At 36.3% G+C, this 23409-nt stretch overlaps 1 protein-coding gene across 2 annotated transcripts in view; it reads right to left on the reverse strand.

Moving 5' to 3' along the window:
- The window catches only part of SLC30A7 (solute carrier family 30 member 7), a 115496-nt gene that overhangs the window by 70169 nt on the left and 21918 nt on the right, over positions 1-23409 (reverse strand). For both annotated transcript variants that reach the window (XM_077120096.1, XM_077120095.1), the window contains exons 3-5: positions 6939-7052; positions 3055-3142; positions 2222-2348 (exon numbers count right to left, since the gene is read on the reverse strand). In XM_077120096.1, the coding sequence (XP_076976211.1) occupies positions 2222-2348; positions 3055-3142; positions 6939-7052 (329 nt within the window). The remainder of the gene's footprint in view (positions 1-2221; positions 2349-3054; positions 3143-6938; positions 7053-23409) is intronic.

The raw sequence follows: 23409 nt of genomic DNA on the forward strand, positions 1-23409 counted from the left end.
GAACCGAGGTCCTCCGGCATAGCAGGCAAGCACTTTGCCCGCTGAGCCACCGCGGCCCGCCTGTATTATTTTTTAATTGTCCTATAAGTCTGAATATATTTCAAAATTAAAAATGAAAAAAAATTGACAACTTAACAAAGGATATAAAGAAATAAAGCATAAATCAGAAAATGTAATCTGAATAAGAGGCAAATTCTCCAGTAATTAAATATAAACACAGGGTGGACCACAATGGCTCAGCAGGCAGAGTTCTTGCCTGCCATGCTGGAGACCCAGGTTCGATTCCTGGTTTGTCTGCCCATGCTAAAAAAAAAAAACAACAAAAAACATATACATATATATACACACCCAATCAAAATCCAAAAAGATTTTTCCTTAAACTCGACAAGCTGATATATATATATATATATTTTTTTTTTAAAGACACAAAGCAAGCCGGGGATGCAAGGGTAGTTCAGTTAGAGTTCTTGCCTGCCATGCAGGAGACCCAGGTTCAATTTCCAGCCCATGACCTCCCAAACAAACAAACGAACAAAAACAAAACAAAAAATTAAACAAAATGGTGCTGCAATATGAAGACATTAACATGGAAAAAGAATGAAATGTGACCCCACTATACAGCATAGAAACAAACTAACAAACAACAAAAAACAAAGCAATCTGGACCCAGACAACTTTGAAAATAAAAATAGATAGGACTACCATACCAAACATTAAAATATAAACCAAATAACATCATTCCAGTGTGATAATGGAATAGTCATAGATAAACAGACCCAATACCCAATATACAAAGCAATTTAATACATGGCAAAAATGGCATTTTAGTTCAGCGGGGTAAAGGACAAATTATTCAATGGTGCACAGAAAATTGCTTATTTATACTGAGGAAAAGAAATTTTAAGTCCTCTCTCATTCCACTGCAAAAATAAATTCTACATAGATGAAAGACCAAAATGGAAGGGGAAAAAACCCACCAAACCAAAATTCTAAAAAATATTAAAATAAACATTAAAAAGACAGGCCACAGACTTTGCTTTATGCAAAGTATAAGACAAAGTATTAATATACAAAATATAGAGAAAACTATTATGAATAGATTAAAATAAGACAATAAAAAGCATACAACAAAGCATTAATGTACAAAATGCAGAGAGAACTATTATGAATGGGTTAAAATTAGACAGTAAAAGGCAGACAAAAAATATAAATAGGTAATTCAAAGAAGAATAAAAATCTGAATGGTCTAAACACTTACAGAAAAATGTTCAACCTCAATGTTCAACAACAATACTAACGAAAGAATTACAAGATAAAAGGAGACTTTTACAATAAAAATATTAGCAAAACTGTTTTAAATTTATAATATTAAGGTAACAATGTGGATGGGAGGACATTAGTAGTACCTGCGTTTATTTTTGCTGAGGGTAAATGTGAATGACAAGGCAATTTGAAAGTGTCTTTTGAAACTAAAATTTTATACACCCTATGTTCTAGCAATTCTCCTTACACTCTAACATACTGCAATCCAAAGAACTTTCTGTAACTATGGAAATGTTCTATAACTGCGCTATCCAATATAGTAGTCCCACATGGTTACTGAGCACTTGAAATATCGCTGGTACAACCTGGGAACTGAATTTTCAATTTTAATTAAATAAAATTTAATTTAAATAGCCTAATGGCTATTTAACGACTAATAGCTATTGTACAGGACAACATAGCTCTGGAAAAAACACTTGCATGTATTCACAAGGATATGCTTTATGTAGATTAGTGAAAAACTGGAACAACTGAAACTCTATCTATAGAAGACTGGCTAAATAAAACATGGTAATTTCACGTAGCAGATAAAAAAACATGTTAGACCAACATATAACAAGTGGAAGAATCTCAAAGACAAATTGAAAGTAAATTTTATATACATACACATACATACTTTTTTTATAGTTATTATAATTTTTTAACACACACTTTTTTTTTATGGTTTTCTTATATTTGATTTTTTATATAAATGGTATCATACTGAACAGATGAGTTACAGAGGTCTGGAAGGATCCACACTCCACCAATAACATGTGTAGTCCTAAGAAGTGACTGAGATGGAAGAGCATGGAGAAGTGAGGAGGATGACTCAAGAATACATTATCATTTCCAAAAGTGAATAATAATAGCAGAAATTCGGTAGAAAATGAAGAAACAAAGAGTCTAATCATCATACCAGAGCCATGAGAATGTCCATGACCTCCATGCTTGAAAACAAATATTCCTATTAGGTTTACCACAAATCCAAGAATTGAAACAAGTAACAGTCTCTCATGGTGTACATCTGGAGGGGCTAGAGCTCTCTAGAAACCATAACACAAACAAATAGCATTGATTTAATTTCTGATTATCAACTGGCAACAACAAATTTTTTTTTAAATTCTAGTTATTTTTCAGAATTAAGAGAATTCCAAAAATATCTCCCCAAACAGTTTATGGACATATATATGGATATATATACTGCATATCCAGTGGTTATATACTACAAAAAAAGGTAATAACTGTTATTTTTTGATAAACATAAATATTTAGAAGTATGATTATTAGGTTCAAAACCTATCCCTTTCTGATATCTTAAAATGGTACTTTCATTTTAAGTTCAGTAATCTTTAAATTTTCTTTTTATTTATTTAATCTCTTTTTAAAATTACCAAATATTAAAATTCCTTAGCAAAAGTCTCAGGTTCTGTTTTCTTTAAAAGCTCTGCCCAAATGACCTCACTACCCAAATTGTGCCATTACTTTTCATAGTGCCAACATCATATTTATGGCTTGTAAAGCACTTTTATTTACTTATTTTCAATTTCAAGTAGCTTCACATTTATTTAATTTTTTTCCATTTATTATTAGATTAGATAAGATAATCATGTGTATAAAGGAAAAGGTTACAAAATACCTAAAAAATTTAGATACTTAATGATAATGAAAAAAACACTATTACAAATATCAATAAATAAATATTTTCATTACAGAAAAGCAATTTACTATCTTTATCATCATCTACTATACCTCAACTCCTTCTGAGAAAATAAAAAAAGCAGTGAAGATCAAAAATAGGCCATTAACAAAGCCAGCCAGAACTTCCGCTCTAACATACCTGAAAAGGAACAAAGTGAACAACTCAATTATTATGTTATTTCTTAAAAATCAACCATAAATTTACACAGGTTCGGGAATTCTAAACCATATTATATGGTTATAAGCAGCCACTGAAATTTCAGTATTTATAGTATAATACACTTCATTTTACATATATTGTAGAAATGAGAATGATTTTTAATTATTATGAATTATGGTTAACAGTAGAATGCCATAAAGCACATAAATTTCTACAAGCCAACCAAAAGACCTCCTTGAAGTAAATAAATTTAGAAAGACCTGTCACAGAAATGTAAATCTCAAGTTGCAACTGGAGAAGGAAAACAGGGCCAGACAAGTGGGCAAAGAAGGAAGGACTGAAGGATAAAAAGTAAAACAAAGGGGCTAGAAAAAGGAATTTTCTTAACTTATTAATCCCTCCTTTTCTAACAACTCCTTATGCTTTCAGATGTATACCTTTCAGCTTTCAAATCTTTGGAAAGTGAAGCTTTGATATGAAAGAAAATAAAATTGTTCTTGAATTATCCCAGAGGCAACATGAGATTTATATTTCTATCATTCTTTCTTCTACGATTAATAAATGTAGCAAAAACTTTTTAATGACCTATTTTTAAAATCATTTCTAGCTTCATATAATTCTAAAGAAGCTATTTTTAAAATACCTGTCTTTGTCTCCATGGACTTCTCAAGCTTTCTGCTTCCTACCTGTGTGAAGCATTGGGGAAAGATTTTATTTTCTATAAAGTACATTTGGCTTAGCTAAAGTCATTAAAAACAACTTTAACTTTGCATTTTTATATATTCAAACATTATTCAAAGGGTGCTGATAGCTGGTAATAACTCTGGTCCTTAAACAATATAATAGGAGCATTAAAAATACTACTTTCTCTAGCGTTCTCTGTTAACTTTTAGATAATACAATCTTTACTGTGAAAATATTTTTAAAGAGAACAAATTTTAAAATGCATACTATCCAGTTATGCTGGACTTTGCCTTTTCAAGCATATTCCAACATAGCAAATATATATATTTATATTCAGAAATAATGGATACTTCTACATTCTAACCATGAAAATAACTTAAATATTATTTGTAAAAACATATACATTCTTTTTTTCTGGATAAAAGTTTATTAAATTCAAATAATTAGAAGCCTGCTTGGGAATTTATCTAGTAAAATTAGAAGGATTAGAGTTTAAAACATAGAAAAACTTTTCTTTTAATCTCCCTTCTTGTCCCATAACTAATGCATGATTGAAAATCTTTCACCCTTGAGTTCTACTAAATTTCAAGATCAAAGGAAAGGATTTCTTGCAGGCATCTTTCTGTCCATAATACCTAGTTTAGTAAGTGCTCCACATTATCTGATAAACTGTTGGACTTAAGTGATTTAATTATGTTTAATATATTTGCTAAACTTGGTCACAGGTTTAAAAGGAAACTAGACATACTTGCATTTACAAATGATTATGTTTACATGAACAGAAAGAGTCTTAGAACTGGAACATGTAATTCATGTATGTGGTAAGCGGTACTGTCTAATTAAGTTGGTTGGTGTTTGGATTTTTCAGCCAGAGCAAAATAAGATACAAGTATGCCAGCATATATGTATGCCTCTGCCTACCTATTACATATATATTACTTTCATGTTGGCTTTGCTATTTCAAAATTGGGAGTGTAACAAGACACAAAATTGATTTTTATATTAAGAAATACTGAAAAGTCTTTGCTGCCTCTCAGATTTCCCCTACTATTCCCTCTGTTGCTGGTATAAGGAGAGGACAGGATAAGTAACAAAACTGTAGCAGAAATATTACTCTCATACCAACTAGCAAGAGTTGAATATTAAAACCTGCTATGATATCGACGGTTGCTAAAAGCCACCTTGTAGCAGGTGACAATGTATTCTAAGTGGGAAATAATATATATCCTAAGAATTAAGGAACTAGGGAGAATTTTGAAGTCGCCTACTGTTTATCCAGAAAGATTGTTTAATAAGATATTCTCATTAGATTTCTGACATACAACATATATGAATACTAATTTTCCAACAAACAAAAAGATACCTTTATAAATAATCTTTTCTAATGATTCAAAAATATACTTAAAAATCTTTTATTATTAACAATTCAAGATTATTTGAATGTCACCAATACAGTGCTGTATAAAATATTCTTATCTGAGCTTATTAGCTGTTTGGATTTATAGATAAGCAGAATCTCTTGTTCTATATTATAAAAATGGTATAATTATATCTCATTTTTTATAATTTTATACATAACCATATCCCATTTGGTTATAATTAAAATCAACTAAACCTGCCATGGAACTTCATATATCTCTCTTAGCACTTGTCACAGAATATAGTTATTAAAGTGCTTTTACAGAACTGATTCCCCATCAGACCACAAGTTCCTCCAAAGCAGGAGCTATATCTTACTCACCTTTTCATCATCAGAACTATCAAAGTATCTGACTCCTAGTGAGCCCTCAATAATATCTGAAGAGAGCATGTATCTTTAGCAGAACAAAAGTAAAGCTGAAAAGAAAGAGCAGGCAGTGAGGGAGTAAGAGTAACGGAGAAAACAAGTGGCACAAGACAGTGCACAGAATCGGCAGGGTGTGTACAGGAAAGGAAGAAAACAAAACACACTAGATAGGAAAGGGAATACTCATGGAAGGAGAAGGAAAGAGAGACTGGGAAAGAAAGAGGAAAAAGAAACAGAACTGAAGTGGTTCAGAGAGCGGAGAAGGACACAGAGAAAAGCCTGGGAGATACATTGGTAAACAGCAGATGTAGAGAACAAGGGAAAAGGAAAAATAAGAGAGAAAAGTGTGTGCGGTGGAGCGGGAGAGGAATGGGAGACAGAGAGAGAAAAGGAAGAGAAAGAGGGAAAAGAAGAGAGGGGAAAGAGGAGGAGAGAAAGGGAGCAGAAGGAGAGAGAAAGATCATAAGCACAGATTCAACTAGCCGGAAAGAAAGAACAGAGGAGGAAGGAAAGAGAATCGTATGAGGAAGAGAACAACGAGAGAAAATAGAAAGAAGATGAAGAAAGGAGAGAAAATGGCAGAGAGTACTCACAAAGAGGGGAGGGAAAAAGAGAAAATTAAAGAATAAATGATTAAGCAAGAGAAGAGGAGGAAGAAAGAATGGGAGGAGAGAGAAAGAGAATATTAGTTCTGAGCTCTGCTTACACACAAATATAATTATAAAGAAAAAAAATATTCTATGAGCTGATAAAAGTAACCACTCAGGCAGCTTAAGTCAAATAATACAAAATCAATTTCTTCTCCCACTGGAAATGGTAAAAAGAAAACTCAGCTCAGAAGTGAGACTACATGATCCAATATAATCCCTGCATTAAAACATCCCCCAAATATGTGGTTAATTGTACAAATTTAGCAAAACAGTACGAAAAGAAGAAGAAAAAGAAATGTGAAAATTTTCACATACTAAAACTTTTTTCTTTTTCTTCCTCTCAAAATGATGTTAAAAGATGAGAAATTCCCCCATATAACAACAGTCTCACCTAAAATTTTTGGGAAACCAAAAAAGTGCACACCATAGATTACAATTATGTTCAAATGCAGACAGAACTCGAAAGGACTCACAAAAGTGGTTACCCTTGGGAAGGTGAGTGGGAAGGAACTAGGAGGCATTGTGCTGGTGGTGGTGGGGCTTCAAGGGTGCAAGTTATACAAGTGTGTTAAATTTATGAAAATTCGTTGAGATCAAGATTTCTATAATTTGCTGTATATCTTATATCTCAATAAAAAGTTTTTAAAAGTCTTACCCATAAGAGAAAGCATCATTATCTCTCCATTTTGAGATAACAGAAGCTGCCAATCCAGCCAAAATGGCAGTGCTATCAAAAAACATGTGAAAAGAGTCGGAAATCAAGCCTAAGCTGGAAAAGAACAAACACAATGGCATATTAAAATACAAACCCAACAGTAGGCATCCTTCTCTAAAAATTTAAGATTCAGCCTCTGCTTATTGGAAACTTCTCTTCTAAAAAAAAAAAAAAAAACATTAAAATAAGATATATAAAGAGATATTAAGCATAATTTTTTAACTTCTAAAAAGAAACCCTCCCACTCACAGCTCAAGAAAAAGTTCAGATGCTGCTGAAAGAGGGGTATACGCAAAAGCTATATTCTGTTGGGTAAGGAATAATCTGCCAACACTCTTGTTCACTGGCAAAGGTCAGCTGCCGCCAAGGGAGAGGTAGAAAAAAACAGCCATTTGCTATGGGAGCAGAACTGAAACAGCTTAGGGGCCAGGATCTCACACTGATACAAAGATCTACAATTCCTGATGGAAAAGCAAGAAACTTGCTACCTGAGGAAATCTGCTCCCTTCCACTTAATAGAAAATTAACAACAAAGAAGAAAGACAAAAAAAAAAAAAAAAAAAAAAAAGGACAGAGTATCCAAAATCTGTCAGATGACATCAAGCAGACTAAAACCCATGTACTTGGAATCTCAGAAGTGGAGAAGAATGAGGTAGAAAAAGTAGTTAAAGAGAAAATGTTTGAGAATTTTCCAAAATTAATGAATCACAGTTCCAAGAAACTTAATTAATCCCAAGGAGAGAAAACAACCTTACACATATCACAAATTGCTGAATACCAAAGAGAAAGAGAAAACCTTGAAGATGGTGAGAAAAAAAGGAAAAACTGCATATAAAGAAATAAAGATAAGACTGGCAACAGATTTTTCATCAGAAACTATTCAAACCAGAATACAATGCACATGTTTAAGGTACTGTAAGGAAAATATGCAGTCAACCTAAAATTCTACATCCAACAAAAATATCTTTCAAAAATGAAAGCAAAATAAGGACTACTTTGAGACAACCAACACTGAAAGAATTCATTGCAAGTAGACATTAGTTAAAATAAATTAATTTAGAAGTCTTTTAAGTAAGAATGATACCAGATGGAAACTTAGAGCTGTACTAAGAAATAAAGAGTACTTAAAATAATTAATATGTGGATAATTTCAAAAGATATTGTTTCTTACTTTTAACACCGTTAAAACATGATTGAGAACAGAAAATCATCAGAAAAAAAATCAACAAATCCAAAAATCTGTTCTTTGGAAAGATCAACAAAATTGACAATCTTTACCTAGACTGACCAAGAAAAAAAGTCTCAAATTTAAAATTAGGAATGAAAAAGGGATATTACTACTACCTTTACAGAAATAAAGGGATGATACAGAAATACTGTTAACAACTGTAAGCTAAGCAATTATATAGACAACTTAGATTAAATGACTAAATTATTAGAAACACACAAACTACCAAAACTGACTCAAAAAGAAATAATAATCTGAATACATCTATCACAAGAAAAGAGATTGAATTAGTAATTTAAAAACTTCCAACATACTTCCTGACTTGAAAGCATACTATAAAGCTACAGTGATCCAAACATCATGGTACTGGCACAAAGACAGAAGTATTGACCAATGGAATCAAATCAAGAGTATGGAGATAGCACCAAATCTATGGTCAGTTGATCTTTGATTAGGGTCCCAAATCCAGTGACATGACAGTCTTTTCAATAAATGGGCATGAAAGAACGAGTATTAATAGCCAAAAGAATAAAAGAGGGCCCCTACCTTACACTCTATACAAAAATTAATTCAAAATGATTAAAGATTTAAATGTAAGTGCCAGCACCATAAAATTCCTAGAAGAAAATATAGAGAAACATCTTCAAGACCTAGTACTAGGAGGTAGCTTCTTAAACTTTACACCCAAAGCACAAGCAACAAAAGAAAAAACTGATAAATGGGAATTCCTTAAAATCAAAAAAGCTTCTGTGCCTTGAAGGACTTTGTCAAAAAAGTGAAGAGGCAGCCAACTCATTGGGAGAAAATATATGGAAACCACATAGATAAAGGTTTGATATCCTGTGTCCATAAAGAAATTAAACAACTCAACAACAAAAAACCAAAAAACCCAATTATAAAATGAGCAAAGAATATGAAAAGACATTTTTCAGAGGAGTAAACATAAATGGCTAAAAAGCACAAGAGATGCTCATCTTCGTTAGCTATAAGGGAAATGCAACTCAAGACTACAATGAGATATCACTTCACACTTATAAGAATAGCTGCTATTAAACAAACAGAAAACTATAAATGTTGGAGAGGATGTGGAGAAATTGGAACACTTATTCATTGCTGGTGGTAATGTATAATGGTACAGCTGTTGAGGAAGACAGTTTGGTGGCTGCTCAGAAAATTAAATATCAAGTTGCTCTACAACCCAGCAGTACCAATATTCGATATACCCAGAAAAGCTGAACACAGTGATACAAACAGACAATTGCACACTGATGTTCACAGTGGCACTATTCACATTTGCCAAAAGATGGAAACAATCTAAGTGCCCATCAACAGAGGAGTGGATAAACAAAATGTGGTACATATATACAACGGAATATTATGCAGCAGTAAGAAGAAATGAGGTTCCGAAGCATGTGACAACATGGATGAATCTTGAAGACATAATGCTAACTGAAGTATGTCAGACAACAAATCATACATACTCTATGTTTTCATTATTATGGCTCTGGCTCTGGTTAAGGTAATCTCCAAGGTTTACACTGTAGAATATAAGGTACACATAAAACTAGAGACAGGAAAAAGGTTACCCAATGAAGTTGAACTTAAATGTAAGGGAACAGATAGACATGATGGTAGCTAATTAGTGGGATTATAAGTAACACTGCCATATTGAAGGTGAATATGATTGGAAGGGGATGTATAGTGCCATGTATCTCACTGATTAACTTTAATATTATAAATATTTTCTCACATGAATTCCTTCAAAGGTGCAATACTGTGCAAAGAGTCAAAATGGAGAGGTATGAAGGAAAACTAATATTCCACGCTATGGCCTATAGTTAACAGAAAACAGCAACAGTGCCACAGCAATACCAGGGGTAAATAATTGGGGGGTGGGGAGAGACAAGAGAATAGGGGAGGTTTTGATTTGATATTTGGTGAGGCTGTGCTTATGGTTCTTTGTTTCTTTGGAACCAATGAAAATTGTCTAAAATTGAGAGTGTTGCCAACTGTGTAACCAAGTCAGGACACTGTAAGATATCTGTTTGTTTATTTTGGACATTATCCATAATGCCCAATGGATGGAGGAGACTGAAGGGGACAATGACTGAGAAGCTGAAAGGCGAACTGAAATATATAAATAAATAAATAAATAAATAAATAAATAAATAAATAAATAAATAAATATACACTTACATGATGGAATACTGTGTGGCTACAAAAAGGAATGACATCGTGAGGAACACAATGAACAGAATGAACCTTGGTGACAATGTATCATGAAAAATAAGCCAGAAACAAAAGAACAAATATGCTATAATCTGTTTCAGAAAACACATATAAGAAAATTAGAGACTAAATTGTAAGCTTTTATAGCAGCCACATTTAGTCTGAAGTTGTAAGTGCATTTCTAGATTCTGAGACACTGAGCTATTTGTGAATAAACTGGTATTTCCCTGGAACTTTGAGTACCGTTGTGACACTGAAGATTCAAAGCTGAAATTCTGCAGCTCTTAAAGTCAGCCATGCTACCTAGTAACAGTTAAAGTACTAAGGTAAATCAGAATACAGGGCAAAAGATGATAGTGCTTCACATACTGTCTGAGACCAAAGGCAGAGAGGTTTATTGTGTCTAGAACTTAAATTTTCAATAACACACGATCTAAATTAACCTGTCTGGATAGCTCATTTAAACAACCCACACATATAAAGCCTGGAATGAAACCAGGCCTTGTAATCATATACAGTTTAATGTATTACCTGGAGACATCCCAGATTATGGTAGGCTGATAATTAAAAAGTACTGGTTGAGTCCCTTGAAGGACTGGAGTGAAAACATGGAACTACTAAACCTTCCCATTCTGGAAACCCCTGGTGCTATCTCAAACATTAGTGACTCCCATGAAAATAGACCAAGCCTTGATTCTGAGCCTTGCTCTTATAAAACTCATTTCTGTAGTGGAGAAGCTAAGAATGCCTAAGAGTTGCTTCCAGGAAATCTCTTTACTTGGTTAGATGTGGACTCTCTGTAAGCCCTACTCTGCAAGGAAAATCATTACCCTTTGTATTAGTTAGGGTGCTCTAGAGAAACAGAATCAACAGGAAACACTCGCAAATATAAAATTTATAAAGGTGTCTCATGTAACCGTGGGAATGCAGAGTCCAAAATCCACAGGGCAGGCTGTGAAGCTGACAATTCCAATGGAAGGTCTGGACAAACTCCACAGGAGAGGCTCGCCGGCTGAAGCAGGAAGAGAGCCTGTCTCTTCTGAATCCTCCTTGAAATGCTTCCAGTGATTAGATTAAGCATCATCACTCATTGCAGAAGACACATGCCTTGACTGATTACAAATGGAATCAGCTGTGGATGCAGTTGACGTGATCATGATTTAATTCTATGAAATGTCCTCATTGCAACAGACATGTCAGCACTTGCTGAACCAGACAAACAGGTACCATTTGGCCAAGTTGACACATGAACCTGACCATGACAGTCCACCCCTTGTTAACTTGGCAGCTATACATATCACCTTAAACCATACTCAACTGTCCTGCATATAACTGGGAACACATGAAATCTCTCCAGAATAGGGTGCAAATCCTTGGGTAATATTCATTCTTAAACTTGATATCTTACAACCGAAATAGCATAACATGAACAAAACAGCATTACAGTCCTTGTTTCTGTAACTGATCATGTGGTCGAAGTTCATATTTATCACTACCTTCTTCTACTACCCATTCCATGTTCCCTTTACCCTCAGCAAGCAATTCAGCTGGCCGTGGTTCTTTGCCTGGTGGGGTGACCCAAACTTTCATTCCTGAAGTTTCAAAGCCATTGGTAGTTCTGCCTGAATTGGGTTGTTGCAGTTTTCCATTGATTTTAATCACTGGGCATGGTGGTACTAAAAGACACCATAGGGTATCTCCTATATCCCAAGAAAACTCTTCTTTACCTCCATTGTGTAGTTGCAGTCCTGTTTCCCCCGATAGTCAGGGTCAATCACCCCAGACAATGATGCAATCCCCTTCTTGGCTTGTTGATCCAGGGGCATGAGTAGCCCAAAGTGACCAGGTGGCAGCCTCAGATTCCAGTTCAATAGAATCATTGTTGTTTCTTCCGGTGGAAGCACTCTCCCTTTTGGAACTAAAACCTGTAGACCAGCAGAGCTCAGGGTGGCAGGGACAGTAAGCAAAAATTTTCATAGTGGATCATTAAGGGTAATAGTGAGCGACACCACTCCCATTTCTACCCCTTGGGTCCTGGACTCATGGATCCTGGCTATGGGAGAAACAGCACCATACAGCGGACACTGATTTGGAGCATATACAGCTTTCTGGAGAACATTACCCGAGCCCTTCAAGATATTGCCACCTAATTGGCACTGTAATTGAGTTTTCAAGAGGCCATACTACCATTTTATCAATCCAGCTGCTTCTGGATGATGGGGAACATGGTAAGACCAGAGAATTCCTGACCATGTACCCATTCCCACACTTCATTTTCTGTGAAGTGTGTTCCTTGGTCAGAAGCAATGCTGTGTGGAATACCTTGACAATGGATAAGGCATTCTGTAAGACCACAGATGGTAGTTTTGGCAGAAGCACTGCATGCAGGGAAACCAAACTCATATCCAGAGTATGTGTCTATTCCACTTAGAACAAATCGCTGCCCCTTCCATGAAGGGAATAGTTCAATGTAATCAATCTGCCACCATGTAGCTGGCTGGTCACCTTGGGGAATGTTGCCATATTGGGGGCTGAGTGTGGGTCTCTGCTGCTGGCAGATTGGGCACTCAGCAATGGCTGTAGCCAAGTCAGCCTTGGTGAGTAGAAGTCCATGTTGCTGAGCCCATGCATAACCTCCATCCCTACCATGATGACCACTTTGTTCATGAGCCCATTGGGCTATGACAAGAGTTGCTGGGGAAAGGGGCTGACTGGTATCCACAGAATGGGTCATCTTATCCACTTGATTATTAAAACCTTTCTCTGCTGAAGTCACCCGCTGGTGTGCATTCACATGAGACACAAATATCTTCATGTTTTTAGCCCACTCAGAAAGGTCTATCCACATACCTCTTCCCCAGACCTCTTTGTCACCAATTTTCCAATTATGGTCTTTCTAAGTTCCTGACCATCCAGCCAAACCATTAGCAACAGTCCATGAGTCAGTATACAAATGCACCTCTGGCCAGTTCTCCTTCCAAGCAAAATGAACAACCAGGTGCACTGCTCAAAGTTCTGCCCACTGGGAGGATTTCCCCTCACCACTGTCCTTTAAGGACACCCCAGAAAGGGGTTGCAGCTGTCCACTTTCAGGAGGTACCAGAGAGTGGAGTGCTGCTGCAGTTTGCAAATACCAAGATGGTAGAACCACTTTTTGAATGGATAAGGGAAAGAATCTGGAGGAGTTGTGAGAAGTTTGATAGAGAAGGCCTAGAATGTTTTGAAGAGACTGTTGGTAAAATGTGGACTCTAAAGATACCTCTGACCAGGCTTCAGACAGATGAGGTATGTGTTATTGCAGACTGGAAGGAAAGTGAGCCTTGTTTTAAAAGTGCAGATAATCTTGCAAAGTTGACTAGTGGCTTTGGCTGGAAGGCAGAGCTTAAAAGCCATGAACCTGGATATTTAGCAGAAGAAATCTTCAAATTACATGTGGAAAGTACAGCCTGGTTTCTCCTTGCAGCCTATAGTGAAATGTGACAGAAAAGAGATAAACTGAGAACTGAACTCTTGGATACAAAAAAAAACACCAGAAATTGAAGTTCTGGAAAATCCTGGGCCTCCAGAAACGGAGACCACAGAGAAAAATAGTACCCGGTGTGAGGACTTAACCAAATGTGGAATCAATCAGCCATTTCTGAGAAAGCCAGGATTGGACATGGAGTCATCCAGGAAGGATCTGTGGAAACTCCTTATGTCTGATGGGCATGATCCAAGGTTACTGCCTAGAAAGCCAACGAGAGTGTTCCGGGATCTGTATAAAGAGAACCACTGCCAGTCAGGATTAAGAGGGACAGACAAGGGACACATTGGAAGATAAATAACCTCAGAGGTAAAACCATGGAAGCTGAGGTCTGAAGTCAAGAAGTCTTAGGTCAGGAGAGCAGACCCACCCAAGCCTGTGGAGAGGGTGAGTTTGCCCCAAAGGCATAGGGTGGGCCTTTCACCTCATTGCAGTGGAAGAGTCATGCCACCTCAGGCCTTGGAGAGAGTGAAGCACATTCCTTGGGGTTTGGGGAGAGCCTGGCTGCTACCACATGGAGGGACTGAGCATGTGCTCCTGAGATGGCAGAGAATCCGGGTGCAGCCCCAATGCTTGGAGAGGGTGGAGCTAAGAAAAATGCGGTCTCCCCAGTATTCCCCAAGGTTGTGTTCAGAGAGAGGTAGGCCTCTGTGTAGGCCCTTGGAAAGGGTGGGGCTGATGCTTTCAGTAGCCCTGAAGATGAATGACCCTCAGACTTTGAAATCTAATGGACTTTGCCCTGCAGGTTTTTGAAACTGCTTGGGTCCTGTGACCCCTGTGTTCCTTCCTCCCTATGGAAATGCGTATATGTATCCCATGACTGTTCCTCCTTTGTATGTTGGCAGCAAATAACTTGTTATGAGTTTTCAAAGGTCCAGAGCCAGAGAAGAATTTTGCCTTAGAATAGACCATGCCTGTAACTAACTTTGATAGGAGTTTTACTGTTTCTAACTTTGTATTTCATTTGCATTGCTATTGAAATGGTTTAAGGATTTCTGATATTGTAATGAAATTAATGTATCTTGTACATGGGGAAAACACGTCTTTTTTAGGGTCCAGAGGGTGGAATGTGCAGGTTTGAAAGGATGTATGGACCCTAGAAAAGCCATGTTTTAATCAAAATCCCATTTCGTAAAGGCAGAATAATCCCTATTCAATACCGTATGTTTGAATCTGTAATTAGATCATCTCCCTGGAGATGTAACTCAATCAAGAGTGGTTGTTAAGCTGGAATAGGTGACGACATGTCTCCACCCATTTGGGTGAGTCTTGATAAGTTTCTGGTGTCCTATAAAAGAGGAAACATTTTGGAGAAAGAGATTCAAAGAGAGCAGAGCAGAATGACGTAGCCACAAAAAGCAGAGTCTACCAGCCAGTGACCTTTGGAGATGAAGAAGGAAAATGCCTCCCAGGTGCTTCATGGAACAGGAAGCCAGGAGAAGAAGCTAGCAGACGACACTGTGTTCACCATGTGCCCTTCTAGATGAGAGAGGAACCCTGACCGTGTTCACCACGTGCCTTTCCAGATGTGAGAGAAACTCTGACTGTGTTTGCCATGTGCCCTTCCACTTGAGAGAGAAACCCTGAACTTCACTGGCCTTCTTGAACCAAGGTATCTTTCCCTGGATGCTGTTGATTGGACATTTCTATAGACTTGGTTTGATTGGGACATTTTCTCAGCCTTAGAACTGTAGACTGGCAGCTCATTAAATCCCCCTTTTTAAAAGCCATTCTGTTTCTGGTACATTGCATTTCGGCAGCTAGCAAACTAGAGCACCCTACTTCCTACGTAGGACATGACTCCCAAGGATGAGACTGGCCCTGGCACCACGGGATCAATAATGCCTTCCAAAACAAAAGGGGGAAAAGGGGGAAAAGAAATGTAACAAAACAAAATATCAGTGGCTAAGAGAGTTCAAATAGAGTCAAGTACCTATTCTGGAGGCTTCTCTTATGCAAGTATCAGCCAGATATTGCTAACTGCCACAGTTTACAAATCCAATCAACATCATGCCTATAACTTAAAGAACACTAGCACTTCTATAAAGGCTTCATGCACTAGTTTTACTTTCCTGAAACCCAATATTTCCAGAGGGATCCTACTCTAGATAAGACCTGAAACCCAGAGAGGCCAGGTCTCCAAGAATATCAACTAATTCCATCCCCCATCCTATATTATTGACACCCCTTTCAACATGAAAAAGTGAGAAAGGGCAGAGCAAAAAGAGCTCTATAGAATGGGAGAGGGCTCAAAGGAGGAGGAGGAGTTATAATAGAGAGGACAGGGTTTAACAAATGCGTATGACTGCTGAATCACTATATTGATATTTCTTTTAGCCTCTAGTGTTTTGGAGCAGCTAGAAGGAAAAACCTAAAACTACAGAATGGTAACCCATACCAAACTATGGAATCTGTTTTGTAGCTGCTTGTTGGAGTATATTTTGAAAATCATTGCTTTTCTTTTCTTTTGTTCCAGTTCATGTAAAAACTTGCTTATACTTATAAAATTAACCACCATCATCATCCACTCTAGATTTTGCTAAGTTACATAGCCCCTGTTTTTATCCTCTCAGCTCTCCTTCTGGTGACATCCGCAACCCTAGCCTTCCGCTTTCAACCATACTCACACTCAGCTTTGTTACTTATACTTACACTTAACTACACTTACACTTTGTTACTCACTGTGTTACCATCACATTGTATTGTGCTATATATTTCCAAACCTTTACAATCAACCTTACCAAACATTTTGTACTACAAGCATCAATTGCTCAATCTCTACCCTCTTTCTAGCTTCTGATAACCTATGCTCTCGAGTTTAACTCTCAGAGTTTGCTCATTATAACTAGGTCATACTAGTGAGACCATACAGTATTTGTTCTTTTGTTTCTAGCTTATTTCACTCAATATACTGTCCTCAAGTTTCAACCACATTGTAGCATGTATCAGGACTTCATTCCTTCTTACAGCTGCATAATATTCCATCAGATGTATACACCCCAGTTCGTTTAGCCACTCAACAATTGATGGACAATTTTGGAAAAGAAATAAAGTTGGAAGACTCACACTTTCCAATTTCAAACTTATTACAAAGCTACAGAAATCAAAACTGTGTGGTACCGTCATAAGAATGAATACAGAGATCAATGGAACAGAATTAAGAACCCAAAAATAAGCCCTCACAATTGTGCTCACTTCAGTTTTGAAAGTGTTTCCAAGACAACTCAGTGGGGAGAAAGGAATCTTTTCAACAAGTGATGTTGAGACAACTCGACATCCACATGCAAAAAAAGATTTTGAACCCTTATCTTGTGTTGTATACAAAAATTAACTGAAAATGGGCTAAAGAACTAAATATAAGGGCTAAAATTATAAAACCCTTAAAAGAATATCTAGGAGTAAATATTCATAATTTTGAGGTAGGCAATAGTTTCAGATATGACACTAAAAGCATAAGCAACAAAAGTGAAAAACAGATAAGCTGGACATCATCAAAATATTACAACTCTTGTGTTTCAAAGGACATTATGAAGAAAGTAAAACAATAATGCACAAAAATGGGAGAAAATATTTGCCAGTCAGATATGACAATGGGCTTGAATCCAGAATACATGAAGAACTTTTATAACCCAATTAAAAAGTGGGATAGGACTTGAATAGACCATTCTCCAAAGAAGATATACAAATCATTAATAAGTATATGAAAAGCTGCTTGATATCATTAATCATCAGGGAAATACAAATCTAAACCACAATGAGAACCACTTCACACTAGGATGGCTATAATCCAAGCAACAGATAATAAGTGCTGGTAACACTTATTATATAACAGTTGAGTGGTAAGGATGTATAGAAACCTGAACCCTCATACACTATTGGAGTATTATTCAGTAATAAAAACAAATGAAATACTGATAACAACATGGATGAACCTTGGAAACATTATACTAAGCAAAGGAAACCTGTTACAAAGGATCATATATTGTATGCTTGATTCCATTTATATGAGATGTCCAAAACAGGCAAATCCATAGAGACAGACAGTAAATTAGTGCTATCTAGAACTGAGGTGGATCAAAGGATGGAGGAATTAAGAGGTTAGGAGCACAGGTGTAAGGTTTCTTTTTGAGGTGATCAACTATTCTAAAATGATGGATTTTAATGATAAATCATTCTAAAATGATTGCTGTGATGGTTGTACAATTCTGTGAATACATTAAAGGCCAATGAATTGTACACTTTAGATGGGTGAACTGTATGGTATGTGAATTATATTTGAATAACGCAATTAAAAAAGAAGGTAGGTAACTCTTAAATGCAGAGGTCAGCAAACTATGGTCCCTGGGCCAAATAAGGCCTACCATCTGTTTTTGTAAATAAAATTTTATCAGAATATAGATAAGCTCATTTGTTGACATATCGTCTATGGCTATCTTTATACTCTAACAGTTGGGTGCAATTGTGACGGAGATCTTATGGCACTTAAAGCCTAAAATATTTACCATCTGCTATTAATAGAAAAACTTCACTAACTTTTGGTATAAAGCAAAAATAGCAACAATGTGCTGTGGGGTTTATAACAGATAAAAGTAAAACAAACGAAAATAATATTACCAAGAATGGAAGGAGGAAAATGTAACTGTACTATTGTGAGGTTCACACATCAGCCACAAAGTCACAATATTAGTGATAAGTGAAAGATCTGTTATAAACACTAGAACAACCACCAAAAATTTTAAAACCCACTAACGGAGGGTCAGGAAAGCTTTTTGAGCAGAAACTTGCACCAATAACAACAAATGTTCTGCTACCACTGGGGGAGATTCAGGAAACTTATTCCTATTCAAGACCAAGGTTGTATTTTCACTTTTTGACAAAATCATTTAAAGCACAAAAGTATATAATTTTGAGGAGGCCCCATCTACCTATTTTTTTCTTTTATTGCTAGTGATTTGGGTATAAAGTCTAAGAAACCACTGTCTATTGCAAGAACCTGAAGATATTTCCCTACATTTTCTTCTAGAAGTTTTATGGTCCTGGTTCTTATATTTAAGTTTTTAATCCATTTTGAGGTTTTTTTTTTAACATGGGCAGGCACCAGGAATCGAACCTGGCTCTTCAGCATGGCAGGCGAGAACTCTGCCTGCTGAGCCACTGTGGCCGCCCTTCAGTTAATTTTTATATAGTGTAAGGTAGGGGTTTTCCTTCATTCTTTTGCATATGGGTATCCAGTTCTCCCAGCATCATTTATTGAACAGACTATTCTGTTACAGTTGAGTAGACTTGGCAGCCATGTCAAATATTAATTAGCCACGGAGGTGAGGATCTGTTTCTGAACACTCCACTGGTCAATATATCTATCTTTATGCAAGTACCCTGCTGTTTTGAACATTTAGCTTTGTAATCCACTTTAAAATCAGGAATGTGAGTTCTCCAATTTCATTCTTCTTTTTCAAAATGTTTTTGTCTATTCAAGGCCCTTTACCCTTCCGTATAAGTTTGATAACTGGGGCGGGCAATGGTGGCGCAGTGGCAGAGTTCTCACCTGCCATGCCAGACACCCGGGTTCGATTCCCAGTGCCTGCCCATGCAAAGAAAAAAAAACTGATAATTTGCTTTTTCCATCTCTGCAAAGTAGGCTATTAGAATACTGATTGAGACTGCATTAAATCTGTGTTAGTCTGCAAGCTGCCAGAATGCACTATACCAGAACTGGAATGGCTTTTAAAAAGGGGAATTTAATAAGTTACAAGTTTACAGTTCTAAGTAAGAAAAAGCATGCATACTAAGGCACCAACAACAGGTTACCATCTCTCAGGAAAGCCCAATGGATCAAGAACACCTCCGTGTGCTGAGTAGTCACATGGCTGGCATCTGCTGGTCACTTGCTCCTTGGTTCCGTTGCTTTCAGCCTGTTCCTGTAGAGGTTCCTCACTTTACTTCTCCAGAGCTGGCTTTCATTTCTTGGCTTCTCTTGGCTCTCTCCAGGTTCTGGCTTGCTTAACATCTCATGGCAACATCTGCTGGGCTCCAAGGATCTTTAAACATCTGTGACTCTGTTCCCCACATGTCTGCAAGTGTCAGCTATGCTGTGAAGTTTCTGCGGGGTCTGTGACTTCTGTCATTTCTCCTGTTTCTCAGGTTTCTCCAAAATGTATCCTCTTTTAAAGGATTCCAGTAAACTAATCAAGACCCAACTGAAATGGATGGAGTCACATCTCCCTCTAATCATAGGTCACACCCACAATAGGGAGTGTCACATCTCCATGGAGATAATCTAATAGAAAGTTTCCAACCTAGAGTACTGAATCAGGATTAAAAGAAATGGTTGTCTCCACAAAACCGAATCAGGATTAAAACATGGCTTTTCTGGGGCAAAATTTGTACATCATTAGGGTAAAACTGACATCTTAAATGATATTTAGTCTACAGGTCCATGAACACAGAATGCCCTTCTGTTTATTTAGGACTTCTTTGATTTATTTTAGCAATGTTTTATAGTTTTCTGCACATAAATCCTTTACATTTTTTCTTGATTTCCTCCTGAGATTGTTCATGCCAGGATACAGAAACACTACTAATTTTTGTGTTTTGATCTTATATCCTGCCACTTTGCTGAACTTTTTATTAGATTTAGTAGCTCTGCTGAAGATATTTCAGGACTATCGCTATTTAGAAATCATGTCACCTGCAAAGAGTGAAAGTTGTATTTTTTTCTTTCCAATTTGGATTTCTTTTATTACTTTTTCTTGACTAATTGTACTTGCTAGGTCTACCAGTAGTGGTAACGGTGGGCATCTTTGTCTTATTCCTGATCTTAATGGGAAAGCTTCTAGTCTTTTATCAATGAGTATGATATTAGCTGTGGGTTTTTCATATATGTCATTTATCATGTTGAGGAAGTTTCCTTCTGTATCTATTATTCAACACAAAAGAAAGGATGCTAAGTTTTGTCAAGTGCCTTTTCTATATCAATCAAGATGACTATGTGATTTTCCCCTTTGATCTGTTAATGTGGTATATCATATTAATTGATTTTGTGCTGACCATGCTTGCATGTCTGGGATAAAACCCACTTAATCATGGTGCATAACTCTTTTAATGTACAGATGGATTCAATTTGCAAGCCTGTTGTTGAGGATTTTTGTACCTGCATTCATTAGAGAAATTGGTCTACAATTTTCTTTTCTTGCAGTATCTTTATCTGGTCATGATATTAGTTAGGTAGTGTTCCCTCCTCTTCAATTTTTTGAAAGAGGTTAAGTAAGATTGGCATTAACTTTTCTTGGAATGATTGCTAGAATTCACATGTGAAGCCATCTGGTCCTGGGTTCTTCTTTGTTGAGAGGTTCGTTATGACTGATTCAATCTTTTTATTTGTCACTGCTCTGTTGACATCTACTATTTCTTCTAGAATTAGTGTATGCTGTTCATGTGTTTCTAGGAATTTGTTTAGTTTATCAAAGTTGTCTAATATTTCGGCATACAGTTGTTCATAGTATCCTCTTGTGTCCCTTTTTATTTCTGTGGACTCAGCAGTAATGTCTCCCCTCTCATTTTTAAAAAATTTTATTTGCATTTCGTCTCTTTTTTTGTCAGTCCAGCTTGGTTTGTCAATTTTATCGATTTCACGAGACCAACATTTGGTTTTGCTAATTCTATCATTTTTATGCTTTTTTTTTTCTTTTTCCTGCCTGATTGCTCTAGCTAGAACTTCTAGTACAATGTTAAATAACAGTGGAGACAGAGGGCATCCCTGTCTAATACTCCATGTTAGAGGGAAAGCTTTCAGTCTCTCTCCATTGAGTATGATTCTGGCTATGGTTTTTCATATATGCCCTTATAAAGGCATACTGAGAAAGTTACCTTTGATTCTTATCTTTTGAAGTTTTTTTATCAGAAAAGGATGTTGAATCTTGTCAAATGCTTTTTCAATGCATCAATCAAGATGATGTGATTTTTCCCTTTTGATTTGTTGATGTGCTGTATTACATTAATTGATTTTCTTGTGTTGAACCATTCTTGTGTTCCTGGTATACACCCCACTTGGTCATGGTGTATAATTGATTTTCTTATGTTGAACCATCCTTGCATTCTTGGCATAAACCCCATTTGGTCACGGTGTATAATTTAATGTGTTGTTGGATTTGATTTGTTGAGAATTTTGCACCCTTATTCATTAGAGTGATTGGCCTATAGTTTTCCTTTCTTATAGCATCTTTACTCAGTTTTAGTATTAAAATATTAGCTTCATGAGTTAGGTAGTTATCCTTTTTCTTCAATGTTTTGGAAAAGTTTGAGTAAAATTTGTGTTAGTTCTTTTTGGAATGTTTGATAAAATTCCCCTGTGAAGCCATCTGGCCCTGGGCTTTTCTTTGTAAGAAGATTTTTGGTGACTGATTGAATCTCTTTATTTGTGATTGATTTGTTGAGATCTTCTATTTTTTCATGGGTCAGTGTAGTATTTTTGTGCATTTCCAGGAACTTGTCCATTTCATCTAAGTTGTCTAGTTTGTTGGTATATAGTTGTTCATAGTATTGTCTTATGATTTCTTTCATTTCATCAGGGTCTAATCAAGACCTACCTACCTACCATTTATTTTATTTAGTAGATTTTGCTTTACTTGCATCCTCTCTCTTTTTCTTTCTCAGCCTTGTTAGTGGCCCATTGATTTTACTGATTTTCTCAAAGAACCAAACTTTGGTCTTATTGACTCTTTCTATTGTTCTTTTCTTTTCCTATTCATTTAACTCTGCTTAAATCTTTGTTATTTCTCTTTTTCTAATTGCTTTAGGGTTAGTTTGCTGTTCTTTCTCAAGTTCTTCCAGCTAAGCAGTTAAGTCCTCTATTTTTGCTGTCCTGTTTTTTAATATAAACATTTAGGGCAATAAATTTCCCTCTCAGCACAACCTTTACTGCATCCCATAAGTTCTGATATGCTGCATTCTCATTTCAGTCATCTCCAGATAGCTACTGATTTCTCTAGCAATTTCTTCTTTAACCCACTGGTTGTTTAAGAGTGTGTTATTTAATCTCCAAATATGTGAAAGTTCTTTTCTTTGTTGGTTACTGATATTCAGCTTCATTCTGTTGTGATCAGAGAAAGTGCTCTGAATACTTTCAATGTTTTTACATTTACAAAGACCTGTTTTATATCTCAGCATATGGTCTATCCTGGAGAATGTCCTATGAGCACTAGAGAAGAATGTATATCCTGGTGTTGTGGGGTATAATGACCTATATGTGTCTGTTAGGTCTAATTCATTTATCAAGTTGTTTAACTTCTTTATTTCCTTGTTGATCTTCTGTCTGGTTGTTCTATATATAGAGGAGAATGGTGTATTGAAGTCTTCTGCTGTTATTGCTGAAATATCTATTGCTCCATTCAGTTTACCAATGTCTGTCTCATGTACTTTGGAGCTCCTTGATT

This window comes from Tamandua tetradactyla, chromosome 11, assembly GCF_023851605.1.
Source record: "Tamandua tetradactyla isolate mTamTet1 chromosome 11, mTamTet1.pri, whole genome shotgun sequence".
Taxonomy (NCBI): domain Eukaryota; kingdom Metazoa; phylum Chordata; class Mammalia; order Pilosa; family Myrmecophagidae; genus Tamandua; species Tamandua tetradactyla.